The sequence below is a fragment of the Lepidochelys kempii genome, chromosome 11 (assembly GCF_965140285.1).
Source record: "Lepidochelys kempii isolate rLepKem1 chromosome 11, rLepKem1.hap1, whole genome shotgun sequence".
Lineage (NCBI taxonomy): Eukaryota > Metazoa > Chordata > Testudines > Cheloniidae > Lepidochelys > Lepidochelys kempii.
In genome coordinates, this window is record NC_136390.1 from 1,855,712 (window position 1) to 1,872,244 (window position 16,533).

The following is a 16,533-nucleotide window of genomic DNA, read 5'->3' on the forward strand; positions in this document are numbered from 1 at the left end:
CAGGGCAGAGTGAGTGTGACAGGCGGGGTGAGTGTGAGAGGGCAGAATGAGTGTGTCAGGCGGGTGAGTGTCACAGGGCGGAGGTGAGTGTGACAGGGCAGAGTGAGTGTGAGAGGGCGGGGTGAGTGTGTCAGGTGGGTGAGTGTGACAGGGCGGAGGTGAGTGTGAGAGGGCAGAGTGAGTGTGACAGGCGGGGTGAGTGTGAGAGGGCAGAGTGAGTGTGACAGGCGGGGTGAGTGTGACAGGCAGGGTGAGTGTGACAGGGCAGAGGTGAGTGTGAGAGGGCAGAGTGAGTGTGACAGGCGGGGTGAGTGTGAGAGGGCAGAGGTGAGTGTGACAGGCGGGGTGAGTGTGACAGGCGGGGTGACTGTGACAGGGCGGAGGTGAGTGTGAGAGGGCAGAGTGAGTGTGACAGGGCAGAGTGAGTGTGACAGGCGGGGTGAGTGTCACAGGGCAGAGTGAGTGTGTCAGGCGGGTGAGTGTCACAGGGCGGAGGTGAGTGTGAGAGGGCAGAGTGAGTGTGACAGGCGGGGTGAGTGTGACAGGGCGGAGGTGAGTGTGTCAGGCGGGGTGAGTGTGAGAGGGCAGAGGTGAGTGTGACAGGCGGGGTGAGTGTGAGAGGGCAGAGTGAGTGTGTCAGGCGGGTGAGTGTCACAGGGCGGAGGTGAGTGTGACAGGGCAGAGTGAGTGTGACAGGCGGGGTGAGTGTGACAGGGTGGAGGTGAGTGTGTCAGGCTGGGTGAGTGTGAGAGGGCAGAGGTGAGTGTGACAGGCGGGGTGAGTGTGAGAGGGCAGAGTGAGTGTGACAGGCGGGGTGAGTGTGACAGGGCAGAGTGAGTGTGAGAGGGCTGGGTGAGTGTGTCAGGCGGGTGAGTGTGACAGGGCGGAGGTGAGTGTGTCAGGCGGGGTGAGTGTGAGAGGGCAGAGGTGAGTGTGACAGGCGGGGTGAGTGTGACAGGGTGGAGGTGAGTGTGAGAGGGCAGAGTGAGTGTGACAGGCGGGGTGAGTGTCACAGGGCGGAGGTGAGTGTGACAGGGCGGGGTGAGTGTGAGAGGGCAGAGTGAGTGTGACAGGCGGGGTGAGTGTGAGAGGGCAGAGTGAGTGTGTCAGGCGGGGTGAGTGTGAGAGGGCAGAGGTGAGTGTGACAGGCGGGGTGAGTGTGAGAGGGCAGAGTGAGTGTGTCAGGCGGGTGAGTGTCACAGGGCGGAGGTGAGTGTGACAGGGCAGAGTGAGTGTGACAGGCGGGGTGAGTGTGACAGGGCGGAGGTGAGTGTGACAGGCGGGGTGAGTGTGACAGGGCAGAGTTGAGTGTGACAGGCGGGGTGAGTGTGAGAGGGCAGAGTGAGTGTGTCAGGCGGGTGAGTGTCACAGGGCGGAGGTGAGTGTGACAGGGCAGAGTGAGTGTGACAGGCGGGGTGAGTGTGACAGGGCGGAGGTGAGTGTGTCAGGCGGGGTGAGTGTGAGAGGGCAGAGGTGAGTGTGACAGGCGGGGTGAGTGTGAGAGGGCAGAGTGAGTGTGACAGGCGGGGTGAGTGTCACAGGGCGGAGGTGAGTGTGAGAGGGCAGAGTGAGTGTGACAGGGCAGAGTGAGTGTGACAGGCGGGGTGAGTGTCACAGGGCAGAGTGAGTGTGAGAGGGCGGGGTGAGTGTGACAGGGCGGAGGTGAGTGTGACAGGCGGGGTGAGTGTGAGAGGGCAGAGTGAGTGTGACAGGTGGGGTGAGTGTCACAGGGCAGAGTGAGTGTGAGAGGGCGGGGTGAGTGTGACAGGGCGGAGGTGAGTGTGACAGGCGGGGTGAGTGTGAGAGGGCAGAGTGAGTGTGACAGGCGGGGTGAGTGTCACAGGGCAGAGTGAGTGTGAGAGGGCGGGGTGAGTGTGACAGGGCGGAGGTGAGTGTGACAGGCGGGGTGAGTGTGAGAGGGCAGAGTGAGTGTGTCAGGCGGGTGAGTGTGACAGGGCAGAGTGAGTGTGACAGGCGGGGTGAGTGTGTCAGGCGGGTGAGTGTGACAGGGCGGAGGTGAGTGTGTCAGGCGGGGTGAGTGTGAGAGGGCAGAGGTGAGTGTGACAGGCGGGGTGAGTGTGAGAGGGCAGAGTGAGTGTGTCAGGCGGGTGAGTGTCACAGGGCGGAGGTGAGTGTGACAGGGCAGAGTGAGTGTGACAGGCGGGGTGAGTGTCACAGGGCGGGGGCAGCCCCGGCCGGGGGGCGCCGGGGCGTGTGCGGGGCGCGTGCGGGGCGCGGGGGCGGTCGGGCCGTGGGGGGGGGGCCCGGGAGCGGGGGGAGGCGGCGGGGCCCGGGCCCCCCCCACCCCCCGGCTCGCAGCTGGCCCGCGGGCGGCTGTTTGCCCAGAGTTAAGGAGGCGGAAGACGCCGGCGGCGCCCGCGCCCGGCTCCATGGAAACGCGCCGCCCGCCCGGCGCGGGGGCCCGGGGGCGCGGCCGATGCGGGCCCGATAGGGGGGGCGGGGGCCGGAGCGGGATCGCGGCTGTAATTACAGCGCGCGCTGCAGCGGAAATTGCTGCGGCCGGGCCCCGCGCCCCTCGCAAGTTGCCTGGAAACTGCCCCCCTCCCCCCCCGCGCCCCGGTCCCGCTGCCAGCTTCCCCCCGCCGGCGGCGCCCGGAGCGAGCGCGACAATCGCGGCGATCAGCGGGGCCGGAATAATAAACCATGCAGCCCGCGGGCCGCCCCCAGAGCTGCCATGAGCCGCGGCGCCGCCGCTCCGCCGCTGCTGCTCAACATGTACCTGCCAGGTACCGGCCCGAGGGCACGGCGAGGGGCTCCCAGGGCTCCCCGCCCGCTCCTTGCCTCGCCCCCGGCTCCCCGCGCCGGCAGCCTTGGCCCTTCCTCGTCTGCCGCCCCCTGCGTTCTCCCTTCCTCTCCCCGGCCCGGGCGGCGGGGGCTTTTTGTCCCTATTTAAAGCGCCCCGGGCTCGCTCGGAAATCGGATTTCCTTTTTCCTGGACGCGTTTCCTGGCTTCATAGCCCCGGCGGGGGGGATGCGGCCAGCGGCGCGCGGGGGGCTGGGGACCGGGCAGCGCTTTAAAAGCCGCCCAGCGGGCGCTGGGGAGAGGCAAAGAGACTCCGGAGCGGGTTGGGACTTGGCCCCGTGCGAACGCGTCTCTGTCTCCGCTCCAGATCCAGTCGGGGAGACTCTGTTCAAGGAGGGGAAGAGCCCGGCGTGGGGCTCGCTCAGCCCTGGCGTGCAGAAAGGTAAGGGCGGCGCCTGTCCTTCCCGCCGGGCCGCTCCGCGCGGACCGCTCCGGGAGTCAACCCCGAGCTTTTACACGGCGCTTCGCAGCGCAGCCTCCGCCTGCCGGGCCGCTGGGACGCGGCGCGTGGTTCGACTCCGGCGGAGGCTTAGGGACCTTGCCGGGGCCAGAACAGGGGTATTCGCCCCCCGCCCCGGCACTGAGGCCAGGCTGGAAATACGAGGGAGACACAAGAGCGACCCAGCCCTTCGGGGGAAGGGGGGCAGCAGGCAGGGGGATCCCCTCTCCCGCGCGCGGTGAAATTGCCCGGCTGGGATGGACGCTTTTCAACCCCCGGAATTTAGCTCCGCGGCATCCGAGCGCCGCGTTGGGGGACGGGACCCAGCGATTCGGGCTCCCCATCAGCTGGGAGACCCGGGCTTTGTTTTCGGGGGCGCGGGGCGGTGGTAATTCGTCTTTCCCCCCGAAACCAACGTTTTCCTTCCGACCCAGCGCCCAGCTTCTGCCAAACCCCGACGGATTATTGGAAACAACGAAGGGAAACTTCCCCCCCTCCCTGCACCCCCAAATCCCACCGCCTCAGCTGTGGGGAGGGTAGACCAAGGGGCTGGCCCCACTGGAATCCGAATTGGCCGCGAACTCTCTGCGCTTAACGTGGAGTCTGACCCTGGCGCGGAAACCTGCCCTCGGGGTTTCCAGAGGAGAATTTTGATTTGATCGTTTGCAAATTCGATGCGGGATAAACTTTCGATGGGGGGATTTGGGGAGAGGCTGGAGGCCACATGCGCAGCAGCTTGTGCCAGGCGGGCCCGATTGACCCGTTAGATCGAGTCCCAGTGATCGCCGCGCTGCGGTTTGTTAATAAACACAATCGCAGGAATCCGGCAGAACGAGCCGCCCAATGTAACAAACACCGCGAAATGTTCGGCTCAAGAGGTAGATTTAAAACAAAACCGAGCCCTAAGAAACCCCCCCAAACCCGCCCACCTATAAATCTGCCCCTCGGACAGACTCTCGTCTGTCTCGCTCCCGTTAAAACACTGTCCCTTGTAAACGGGAGCCCTGGCCATCCATCTGCTCCGGATCCGGCCATTCACGCCCAGCTCTCGACTGTTTCCAGCCTGTGCATTCACCGGGGATTAAATTCTGGTTTGTGGGTCCTTGGATCCGAACGTCAAGCGGAACTCGAGGGGAAAAGGGGGTGTCAAATAAGAAGACGCAGAGTTCAAGAAACGAAATGATCAAATAGCAAACCTGTCCCGGTCTCTATCCCCGACACCGCGTTACCCGGCACGGATCCATTCCTGTGTGCGGGGGACGGGACAGTCTCTGCGCCTCTGAAATGGTCTCAAAACGATTTAACCTCGTTTCCTTGGACCTATTGGGTATTTTTAATACACCGCAGCCAGCAAAGATCAATATAAACGGGGTGTGGACAGAACAACCCAAACCCGACAACCCCGGAGTAACAACCCCCCGGGTGAGCCCGGCTATTCTGTCCCGATTAATACCCGCTTGTCTGGGTTTGTTTCCTTCAGCCCCAGTGTCCGAACAGCGATTCGTGGCACGCAATGAAATCGGGCGCTATTGAAGCGTAGGGACCGATCAGGGTGCGGCAGTGCGGGGTTTGAGAACAGAGGCCGTAGCGCCCGGAGAGACCGTGCTGGGGCGCGGGGGTCGGGGCGGCAGCTGGCTGGATGCCAGGGGCAGCCGGCTCTCGAGTTGGGCGGGGGATTTGCCCAGGACTCTGGGGGCTGGCACCTAACCTGGGTGTGTCGGGCACAGAGGAGACACTCTCCGCTACTGTGCCCAGCAAACGCCCCATGAAAACACCGGCCTGACCCTCACCAGCGCTTTCTGCCGGCCAGGTTCCCTGTTACCCCCGTTCCCTCCCCCCGTCTACGGGCCCAGCCAGGCACCCGCCGAGAATTATGAACCCAGCTGTTCCTGTGAGGAATCCACTGGCCAGGCAGCTCCCAGCCGCCAGTCCCCGGGGCAGGTTTGAAAGGTCTCCCGGCCCCTGCACAATGATCTGGGGGAAGAGCTCAGGGACGCCCTTTCCAGGGAGCTGCAGTGGCCAGGGTGGGGCTGTCTGCATCTCGCACACCCCCCGTGCCTCGCTTTCCCCGTGACTGAGCGGGGCTGGTGTGAAAGGGAGCTGCCTTGGGCGAGCGCCTTCCAGGAGGAGCGCTCGTCTGACTGCACAGCGGGGGCTGCCGCGCCCGTCTGAACGCAGCCTCCCCCGCCCGCGGCTTTGGGGTGCGGTTCCCCGAGAACGCAGTACCCCTGCCCCCTGCATTCCCTCAGCCCGGATCTGCAGCACCAGGCGGGCAGAGCCAGAGCCTCGTTCATGCAAACCGAGCTCCGGGGAGAGCGGGAGAGGACCGAGGGCAAGCGGCGGAAGAGCCGGGTTATGGAAGGGGTGGGGGAGGCCCGGCGGCTGCTGGCAGGAGCTGCAGGCTGGGAGGCGACGTGCCAGGAGCGCAGGGGCTGGAGGCGGAGGGGACCTTTCAGCCTGGCCGGCTCTGTGGGGCGGCTCAGCCCCTCATACCCGGGAGGAAGGCGTGCTCCCAGGGGTGCGCGGGCAGCCGGATTGAACCGATCTGCTAGGGAGCGAGAGGGGACGCACTGGAACTGGCTTCCGTGAGGACAGGACCAGGGGGACGTGACAGACACATACAGACTCAGGACTGGGCTAGACCGGGAAGTTCTTTTCGCCCTGTCTCATGACACCAGGACAACGGGCCATTCACTGAAAGGGGGCAAATTCAAAGCAGAGCCCAGGAAAGCTGTTCACACAACGCGCACTTAGCCCGTGGAACTCCCTGCCACAGGATATCCGTGCAGCGGAAGCCTTAGCAGGATTGTTTGTAAGGGGGATTCATAGGAGAGCAGGACTCTCCAGAGCAGTTACAGTAAATATTACAAAAAATAACCGGGGTATCCTGTGGGTGACAGGACACTGGGCTGGTGGACCCCAGGTCTGATCCACTCTGGCCATGCCTGTGCCGTGTCACCCCCTCTTCCCAATGTTACGGTTTAAGAGGAGCCAGCCCTCTAGCTGACCCTGTCATTCTAGTATCAGGTGTGCCATTCCCAGCGGAGTGCGTGGCTGCATGCCCAGAACCATCGCACCCTGGAGCCGCCTCTCTCTAGACCTGGGGCACAGCGGGGGGGGGGGGGGGGGGGTTACATTCCCAGGCAGCGCCCCCCGTGCTAACCCCAGACAGGCAGACACCAGGGAGCACCGACGAGGCTCCTGGGCCTTTCGACAATCTGAACGCTCAGAGCAAGCCCCACCCATGCTCTGAAAACACGGGCTGGCATGGTTTGCTCTGCCCCAGGCCCCAAGTGCTGCCAACATGGCTGGGCAGCTTGCACCACATCCTGCTCTGGGCAGCGCCTTACCAGGGAGCTATTGACAAACTCAGAGCAGCATCACAGGACCTGGCTTGGGCTTGACTAAGGGGTCGCTGTCTGCAAGTAGTTGAGGGGTGCAAACCCTGAGGATGGGGGGGGGGTTATTTAGGACACTGGGGGTTGAACTGGGAGTTATGGGATGAAATTGAGAAAGGGAAAACATCATCCGCACTCTTATTAGTGGTACCCTGACTCTTAGGAAACCAGTGGGGGAAAGCAGAGGACAATCCCAACCAGTCACAGAAATTCCTGCTGCTTCAAAAGGGCTGATTCTCAAAGCTGAGGAAAAAATTAGTGAAATTGACCAGTAGGAAAATTTTAGAGAGAAGAACATCTGTGAAAATTGGTAGCTCTTTAAGAAGAGTTTACACGGTGGCCAAAAAGCCATGGTTCCACAATTGCGAAAGGACAACTTTGACTTAAAGCCCATCTTGGTTCAGTGGTGAGGTGAAGGTAGCAGTTGGAAATAAAAAAAAGCCATACCTAACAAATGGGGAAAAGAGGAAATAGGTTGCAGTCGATATAAATTAGAAGTAGTGAAGTGTAGAAAATTGATAAAGGAAGCTGAAGATATCAGGGAAAAAATCCATGGCTGGCAGGAAATTAAGAAGGAGTTTTTAAAGTATATTATGAACAAAAGAAATACTAGTAATGGTACAGGCTCGTTGCTAGATAGAGATGGTGAAATTGTTAATGATGCAGAAAAGGTAGAAGTGTTCAATAAATATTTATGTTCTATATTTGGAAAGAAGCAGGCTGATGTACTTGTATCACATGAGGAAGATTAAGTACTTTCTAGTCCATTAGTAACTCAGGAGGATGTTAAACAACATCTACTAGGGCTAAATAATTTTAAATCAGAAGGACCAGATAACTTGCAGGTAGCAAGAGTCTTAAAAGAATTGGCTAAGGAGATTTATGGCCCACTCATCTTAATTTTTAATAAATTTTGGAATATAAGGGAAATACCAGAAGACAGAAAGTTGTGCCAATATTTGAAAAGGGCAAGTGGGATGACCCAGGTAACCATAGGTTAGTTAGTCTGACATCAGTACTGGGCAGAATAATGGAAAAACTCCCACAGGGTTCAGCTGATAAAGCAATAAAGGACAGGAATATAATGAATGAGGCCAACAAAGGTCTTGTCAAACAAACCTGATTTCAGACTTTGCTGAGATAGCAAGTTTGCCTCTCAGAGGTAACTGCATACCTGGACCACACGCAGACTTTGGTAAGGCGCTTGCCCTATGTGATATCGCGGGAACACATGTTACATGCACCAGGAACTGGCTGATGTCCATGGGGAACCACCAGGGGATGTGGGGTCTCTAGCGAGATCAGCACCAGGCCTGACGCTGTTCAGCGTCTGCTTTGGAACACGCACTATGGAAGTCCCGAGGTGAAATTCACTGGCCTGCGCCACACAGGTGGTCAGACGAGAAGATCTAATAGCGGGTCCCTTCTGGCCTTAAACGCAGTCAGAGATCAGGGGCTCATGTGCTAGGCGCTGCACGGACAAGGAAGAGAGAGGGCAGGCAGCTCACAATCTGGCCAATTTTTGCCTCTCCAGACGCCTGAGGTTCCCTTAACAGGATTTAAATTCGTACCACAAATAACCCTTGCACACAGCTGTAGCACTGAGCATAACCCACAGCAGGTGAACCCGGCGTATTTAACCCTGCTGCCTTTTATTGTCCCTGGTGGGTACTCCACCCCTGCTCTGCCCTGAGGCCCCGGTCCCACTCTGCCCCTTCTCCCAAGGCCCCTCGCTGCTCTCTGCCCTCCCCCAAGCGCCTCCTGCCAGCCACCAAACAGCTGTGGCTGGTGGGTTCTGAGGACCCCCTGTTTTGTTCTGTGGGTGCTTGAGCCCGGAACACCCACAGAGTCGGCGCCTCTGCCCTCAACCCCCCCACCCCCTCCAACAGTGCCACCCCTATTCCAATGCTTGTGAACGAGACAGGCCAGCAGGACGGGGCAGCATTAGGATGCTTGGAGTTTGGCACCTAAGCAATCTCCGCTCACCACGCCCAGCTCTGGACAAGCCCCCCGGCAAGCAGAGGGAGCTGGCTGGGAGCCGGGCCCTGGGAAGGTGTGAGGGCTCCCTCGCTTGGGATTGTTTCACGTGGGCCTGGGCAAAGCTGTACAGTGCATCCCTCCCGCCCTGGCCCCAGGAGCTGGCCTGGAGGGTCTGATAGGACGTTTTCCATCCCTAACAACCATGTGCTCCAGCCCATCCCCTGCCCCCTGCTGCAGCTGGTCCTTGGGTGTTGCTGGAGTGCCATCAGGCCGCATGCCCCCGCAGGGTGGGAGTCAGGCCCCGTGGGATCGTATTGCCCAGGGAGGTGCATTTTGGGGGGGTTGGGAGAGGGTTACCACTTCCTCTGACTGTGTCCCATGTTAGCCACCGAATGGGATGGGAGGCCGGGCCGGCCGCCTGCTCCAGCCTCATGCCAACACCTGATCCAGCAAGAACTCATGGACCAAGTTCCTCCCTGATGTAATAGCCTTGGCTTCAGTGCAGATGTCCCCAGGGGTCAATATGGCCCCATGAGTCCATGCAGCGTGGCCTGGGGCTTGCTGGTCTGCTGAGCTCTGTGCCCCGGAGGGACCCTCTGCATGGAGGCCGCCCCCTTCCTGTGAGGAGGGGGATGGGGACCAGTGACACAGAATCAGAGAAGGCACCCGGAGAGGTCATCTAGCGGCGCTGCGGCAGGACCAAGTAAACCTAGTCCAGCCCTGACAGGTGGCACCTTCTCTGCACCCCAAATCCCACAGAGCCCCCTCTGCAGGGCCCAGGGATCTCTGCTGGTGGGATGGCTGCATATTGTCCCACCAACTTCAGTAAACTGGGGGGGACCCCTCCATGCTGGGGTGTGCAGGGGTTCTGGGTGCAGCGGTGAGCAGGCTCCAATGAGGGGTCAGTGTGTGGGACTGGGGGGGATCCGTGGGGCTGGGAGGCTGAACTGCACTGGCCTTTCTGCCCCCCACCCCACTCCCACTCCGGCTCCTGGCTCCTGCCCGCCAAGGGAAGGGGATTCCTTCCTCAACAATTGCCTTGGCTTGTGGCTGCTGAAGGCACGTGCCTGTGCCCAGCTGTCTGCTTTGGGTCTGCGTGAGCCAGCGCTCTGCCGTGGGGCTGAAGCATGGTGGCTAGCGGGCGGGCAGGCTGGTGGCAGGATAGGGGACAGGGACCTGTCTCAGGGGGCTGGCGGGTTATTTCGGAGCTGGGTCACTCGCTCCTCAGCTGGCTCTGCTTGCTAGCCATGGAGGGTTGACTATCAGGGTGCCTGCCCAAGGAGCTGAGTGCAAAGCTCTCCAGGCAGCCGGGGGCCTCTCCCGTCGAACCCAGTGCGCCCGGCCTGCAGGTGTTGCCAGTAACGGGAGACTGACACAACCGGCTCCCGAGACGCGGAGCCATTGGCAGTTCCCTGAGGAGACGCTTTCAAACCCAGCTCCCACACCGAGACACGCGTATGCACTGGGCGGCCACCCAGCTGGGTGCCCTAGACATCATATGCACCCCCCCACACGCACACATCCATCTCGCACACATCCGTCACACACACATCACTTGCACACACACACGTCACATGCACACACCCCTCGCACACATCCATCACACACACACAACTCATGCATGCAGACACACACACCCCTTTCACACATCCATCTTGCACACATCCATCACACACACATCATATGCACACACACACCCCTCGCACACACCCATCACACACACACACGTCACATGACACACACACCCCTCGCACACATCCATCACACACACACGTCACATGACACACACACCCCTCGCACACATCCATCACACACACACAACTCATGCATGCAGACACACACACCCCTTTCACACATCCATCTTGCACACATCCATCACACACACATCATATGCACACACACACCCCTCGCACACACCCATCACACACACACACGTCACATGACACACACACCCCTCGCACACATCCATCACACACACACGTCACATGACACACACACCCCTCGCACACATCCATCACACACACACAACTCATGCATGCAGACACACACACCCCTTTCACACATCCATCTTGCACACATCCATCACACACACATCATATGCACACACACACCCCTCGCACACACCCATCACACACACACACGTCACATGACACACACACCCCTCGCACACATCCATCACACACACACGTCACATGACACACACACCCCTCGCACACATCCATCACACACACACAACTCATGCATGCAGACACACACACCCCTTTCACACATCCATCTTGCACACATCCATCACACACACATCATATGCACACACACACCCCTCGCACACACCCATCACACACACACACGTCACATGACACACACACCCCTCGCACACATCCATCACACACACACGTCACATGACACACACACCCCTCGCACACATCCATCACACACACACAACTCATGCATGCAGACACACACACCCCTTTCACACATCCATCTTGCACACATCCATCACACACACATCATATGCACACACACACCCCTCGCACACACCCATCACACACACACACGTCACATGACACACACACCCCTCGCACACATCCATCACACACACACGTCACATGACACACACACCCCTCGCACACATCCATCACACACACACAACTCATGCATGCAGACACACACACCCCTTTCACACATCCATCTTGCACACATCCATCACACACACATCATATGCACACACACACCCCTCGCACACACCCATCACACACACACACGTCACATGACACACACACCCCTCGCACACATCCATCACACACACACGTCACATGACACACACACCCCTCGCACACATCCATCACACACACACAACTCATGCATGCAGACACACACACCCCTTTCACACATCCATCTTGCACACATCCATCACACACACATCATATGCACACACACACACCTCTCACACACATCCATCACACACATCACATGCACACACATCTCTCTCTCTCACACACACACATCACATGCACACAGACACATCCAACACAGACACATCCATCTTTCACACACACGCAGATCATCTCACACACACATCCATAACATACACAAACACACACATCCCAGGCACACATACATACCATCACACACTACAATCACTCACATCCGTCTCTCTCACAAAACATCACGTGCATATGAACACATCCATCACACAGACACACACATCCATCTCTCTGTCTCTCACACACGCACACACACTCATGCCCAGTCCTCAGACCCTTTATCACTTTTGCTCAGTCCCAGCTCAGAGAAGATCCCCGTTGAATTCCACTGGAGTTTAGCTTCTGTCTGTCTGTTGCCGCCTGGCAGTGCCTGACCCCTCCCGAGTGTTTTGGGTAGAAATAACAATCACTGTCTCTCTCTCTCTCTCGTCCTTCCCCGCCTGCAGGAGGAAAGACGTGATTAGCTTACAGGTAGTTTGGTTTCTGGGGACGTGGGGGGTGGCTGTGTGGCGGGGGGTATGCTAGTTGTCTCTGTGTGAAGAGCTGACTGAGGGGAAACTAAGTCACAGAGAGGAGATAGGCATTCACTTTGAAGCCTGGGGTCTCTTCTGTCTTGCGGCGGGGAGTTCCACCGTCTAGGCCAGAGTTTCCCAAGCAGTGGCTCGCTGAAGGCTCCAGATGGGTCGCGGGCCCAGTGCAGAGGGGAAGCCCTGGGGGGAGTGGGGATGTCGGAGAGTGAACCCCCCTGCACTCACCCCAAAGTGGCAGCTGCTGTCGTCCAGGGCTGGGCCCGGCTCCTCTCAGGTTTACACCAGGTTGCAAAGCCTGGAGCGGGGAGCTGGGCCTAGCCCCGGGACAGAGCCACCGCTGCGGGGTGAGCGAGGGGCACACTCGCTCTCCAGCCCCCCAGTGCCTGCCCTTGGCGCTGGGCCAGCATTCGGGGGGGGTGCTGGGGCAGAGGGCGTCGCCTTGGCACGGCGAGGAGGAGGATGCTGGCCTCCCCGCAGCTAGAACCCTGAGTGGGGGCCACAAAAAGGCGAAATGTGGTTGGAGGGTCTCCCAAGGAAAATGTGTGGGAGCCCCCGGGTGAGACCCCACTCCCGGGAGGCTCTGTCTCCTGCGATCTCCAGCATCCCGGGTCACTGGCCTGGTGGGGACTTGCTGTGGTGGGAGCCGCAGTCTCTGCGGGAGGGGTGCACACAGAAACAGGGACACCCGGGTGCCCAGTGCTCGCACGCAGCACCTCGCGGGCATGTTACACGCACACGGGCATGGTACACACACGGGCATGGGCACACACAGGTATGTTACACTCACACACGCACACGCACCTAGAGGGATGTTACAGGGGCCGTTTCGTTGATGTATGTGGCTCTGTTTCTCCTGCGGTGTTTGACCTCCTGCCCCCCCCCCCAGCACCTCTTGTTGCTGAGTTATTTGCAGGCTTTGGGGGCAGGGACTGGCTTGCACTACGTGTTCGTCCAGCACTGACCGGGGGCGCAGCGCGGCCACCATAGAAATGTGAATAATATTTGTTGTCTGCAGTGTTGTCGCAGCCCCGTCGGCCCCAGGGTGTCGGAGAGACACAGCCGGGGAGGTGAGGTCTGCTATTGGACCCACTCCTGGTGGGGACAGAGACGAGCTTTCCAGCCGCACGCACAGGGCCCTCTTAGGGCTGGGAAAGGCTCTCCCAGCGTCCCAGCTAGACACAAAGGAAGAGAGTGTTTCGTGCTCATGTTGTAAGGGCCCATTCAAGGCGGAGGGGCTGGTTAACACTTCTGCAGTCATAGGACAAGCAGAGGGGGCTACGGGCTGTTGTAATAAGCCATAAATCCAGAGTCTCTGTCCAGACACGGGGTGATCGCACTGTGAAAAGTGTTCACCTGCGCGTGACAGGGTGTTTCTGTCTTTTTCATCTCTCCACTGCTACAATGATCAGCACCCGGCACAACACACCTTTCAAGATCCATGGGTCCCGCACACACCCCCCACAGCATGTGGTGTGTCTCAGCCAGTGCCCCCCGAACTGTGATGTGGGTGAAACCAGGCAGTCCCTGCGCTCTGGAATGAACTCACACAGGAAAATGATCAAAGACAAAACCACTCTGTAACACAACCGTGATCACTCCATGTCTGAGCCCCGGTCTGTCCTGGTCCTCAAAGGGAATCTGTACAACACTTTGAAAAGACAGAGCAGGGGAGCTTCAGTTCGTAACTCTGCTCGGCCTGCAAGAGACCTTGGGTTTATGGCTCATTACAACAATCTGTCACCCAGTAGCCCCCCCCCCGCCTTTTTGACTGCACAGATCTTAACCAGCCCCTCCCCATTGAATGGTTTCAGGGGGGCAGCCGTGTTAGTCTGTATCAGCAAAAACAACAGGGAGCCCTTGTGGCACCTTAGAGACTAACAAATTATTTGGGCATAAGCTTTCGTGGGCTAAAACCCACTTCCTCAGATGCATGGAGTGGAAAATACAGTAGGAAGATGTGTGTACATAGTACATGAAAAGATGGGGGTTGCCTTACCAAGTCTAGTGAGACAATTCAATGGGCCCTTACAACATGTGCTAAGTACGTGCACTGAGCACTCCATTCCACCTGCATTAAGGGCTCCCTGGGGCTCGAACACCTCACATCCCCACCACAAGATGGTCCAACAAAAGAGATCACCTCCCCTGCCGTGTCTCTCAATAACAATATTGCTGGTTTCGCGCCACTTGGGGGCAGCCCCCTGCTGGGGATGGGCCGGACGTGTTTCTCTGGAACCTGTCCACGCAGGGCTGGCTGCTCCCCAGCCCAGGGCACTGGCCCCGCTCCCAGTTACGGGGTGCAGTGACTTGGGGCAGGCAAGGCGGGTCACCTCCCTCCCCAGGACTCCCCGGAGGGCAGCACCAGGGAGCAGTGGCTCTGGGGCTTTTCGGGCACATGGGCGATCACCGTCGAAGCCCGTGCCCGTAACTCCTGGGCTGGGCACGGCCGGGGCGTCCCCACCAACGCGCTGCTCTCGGGGCAGCTCTCCAGGCGTTCGGGGGGCGGGGGGAGACGTGTCCAGCACCAGCCCCCGCCCCCCGCTGCGCTGCGCTGTGGACATGGATGATCAGTGTGGTGCCGGGGGGCTCCCGCTCAGGGCCCCATGTGTCCATGGCGCATCTACAGCGCCTGACCTAGGGGCCCAACCCTGAGAGCCTGGCTCAGGGCAATTGCCAGGGACGGACGCGAGCTCCGGGGGCTGGGGAGGGGCCGGCTGAAGAGCCAGGGCCGGGCAGAGCCCCGCGGTGGCCCACGTCCGTCTGCCCCGGGGAGATGCGACAGGTTGCGGCCTCGGCCCCCCGCGCCGGGGGCAGTCATGCTAACCGCCTGCCGCTTGGCCTGGCAGGCAGCGGGCAGATCCAGCTGTGGCAGTTCCTCCTGGAGCTCCTGTCGGACCGCGCCAACCTGAGCTGCATCGCCTGGGAGGGCGCCAACGGGGAGTTCAAGCTGATCGACCCGGACGAGGTGGCCCGGCGCTGGGGCGAGCGCAAGAGCAAGCCCAACATGAACTACGACAAGCTGAGCCGGGCCCTGCGTTATTACTACGACAAGAGCATCATGACCAAGGTGCACGGCAAGCGCTACGCCTACAAGTTCGACTTCCAGGGCCTGGCCCAGGTCTGCCAGCCCCCCGCCCCCGACCACGCCCTCTACAAGCTCCAGGGCAATCTGGCGCCCCTGCCCTTCTCGGGCATCTCCAAACTCAACCTCATGGCCTCGGGGGTGACGCCCGCCAGCTTCTCCTACTGGCCGGGGTCCGCCCCCACCCTCTACCCCGGCCACGGCCTGCAGCCCCCCGCCCCCTTCAGCGCCATGGCTGCCTCCCACCTCAACACCATGAATAACCACTACCATTAGAGCCCGCCGGGGCGTGCCGGGGGGGGGTGGGGGGCGGTGTGCACGATGGGGGTGGGTTTGCCTTTGGGTCCCACTCCGAGGGACCCCCTCTTTGCTCCGTGGCCCTTTCGGGGGAGAGGGGGCTTTTCTGAGTAGGTGGCTGGACCCCGTAAGGGATGGGCCCTCCTGACCTCACCCTCATGCCCTCTGAGTCAGGAAAGCAATTAGGCCGAGCCAGGGCCCCACTCGCAATGCCAGCCATGCCCGGAGGGTGAGGTTCTCACAGGGCAGCATCTGGGGTGGGGGGGGGGAAGGGGCAGCTTGCGGACGGGGTCACTGGGCTGCGGGTCACCGGAGGCCCCAGACCCAGCATCTCTCTAGCCCAGCCGCTCTGTCTGCTGTGGGCTGCCTGGAGAGTCTTGCTCAAACGCCAACCCTCACCCCTCAGTGCATGAGTCAGGCCCTGGGCTCAGGAGGAAATCCCCCCTCTTGCCCACGGGAGAAGATTAGTGCCTGTCAGAGGAGTCTTGCCTGCCTCTGAAGCAGCTGGTTTGGGGCACCGTCAGAGGCGGGAGACCAGGCTAGATGGGCCCCTGGTCTCATTTAGGGCAGTGTGAAAATAGGGGGGAGATACTGAGGTAGATGGGCCCATTATTCTGACCCAGGGCAGTGGGGTAGGGGAGAGGGAGGGATACCAGGCTAGATGGGCCTAGGGTGACCAGACAGCAAAGGTGAAAAATCGGGAAAGGGGGCAGGGGGTAATAGGAGCCTATATAAGAAAAAGACCCCAAAATCGGGACTGGTCACTCTAGATGGGTCCATTGCTCTGATCCAGGGCAGCAGGGCTGGGGTGGGGGGGCAGGATACCAGGCTAGGTGGGTCTGTTTGTCTGAAAGTCCTTGGGTTGGGTCCAGTCCCTGGTTTTGCTGCGGCAAACTGGCAGCAGTTGAGCCCCCAGCGGGAGGCGACGGGCTCACACAGAGGCTGCTCGGGGCAGACAGGCATGGTGGGGTTGGAAGGGACCGGGAGGACGTGGGGAGT

General features: G+C 60.1%; 1 protein-coding gene across 1 annotated transcript; it reads left to right on the forward strand.

The window, feature by feature from the left end:
• Window positions 1-2,390: 2,390 nt before the first annotated feature.
• On the forward strand, window positions 2,391-15,770 carry FEV (FEV transcription factor, ETS family member). Its single transcript, XM_073306797.2, has 4 exons — window positions 2,391-2,483; window positions 2,594-2,747; window positions 2,979-3,206; window positions 15,002-15,770. Exons 1-4 carry the CDS (start codon window positions 2,391-2,393, stop codon window positions 15,511-15,513), a joined length of 987 nt encoding a protein of 328 aa, XP_073162898.2. The 3' UTR covers window positions 15,514-15,770.
• The last annotated feature ends 763 nt before the right edge of the window (window positions 15,771-16,533 follow it).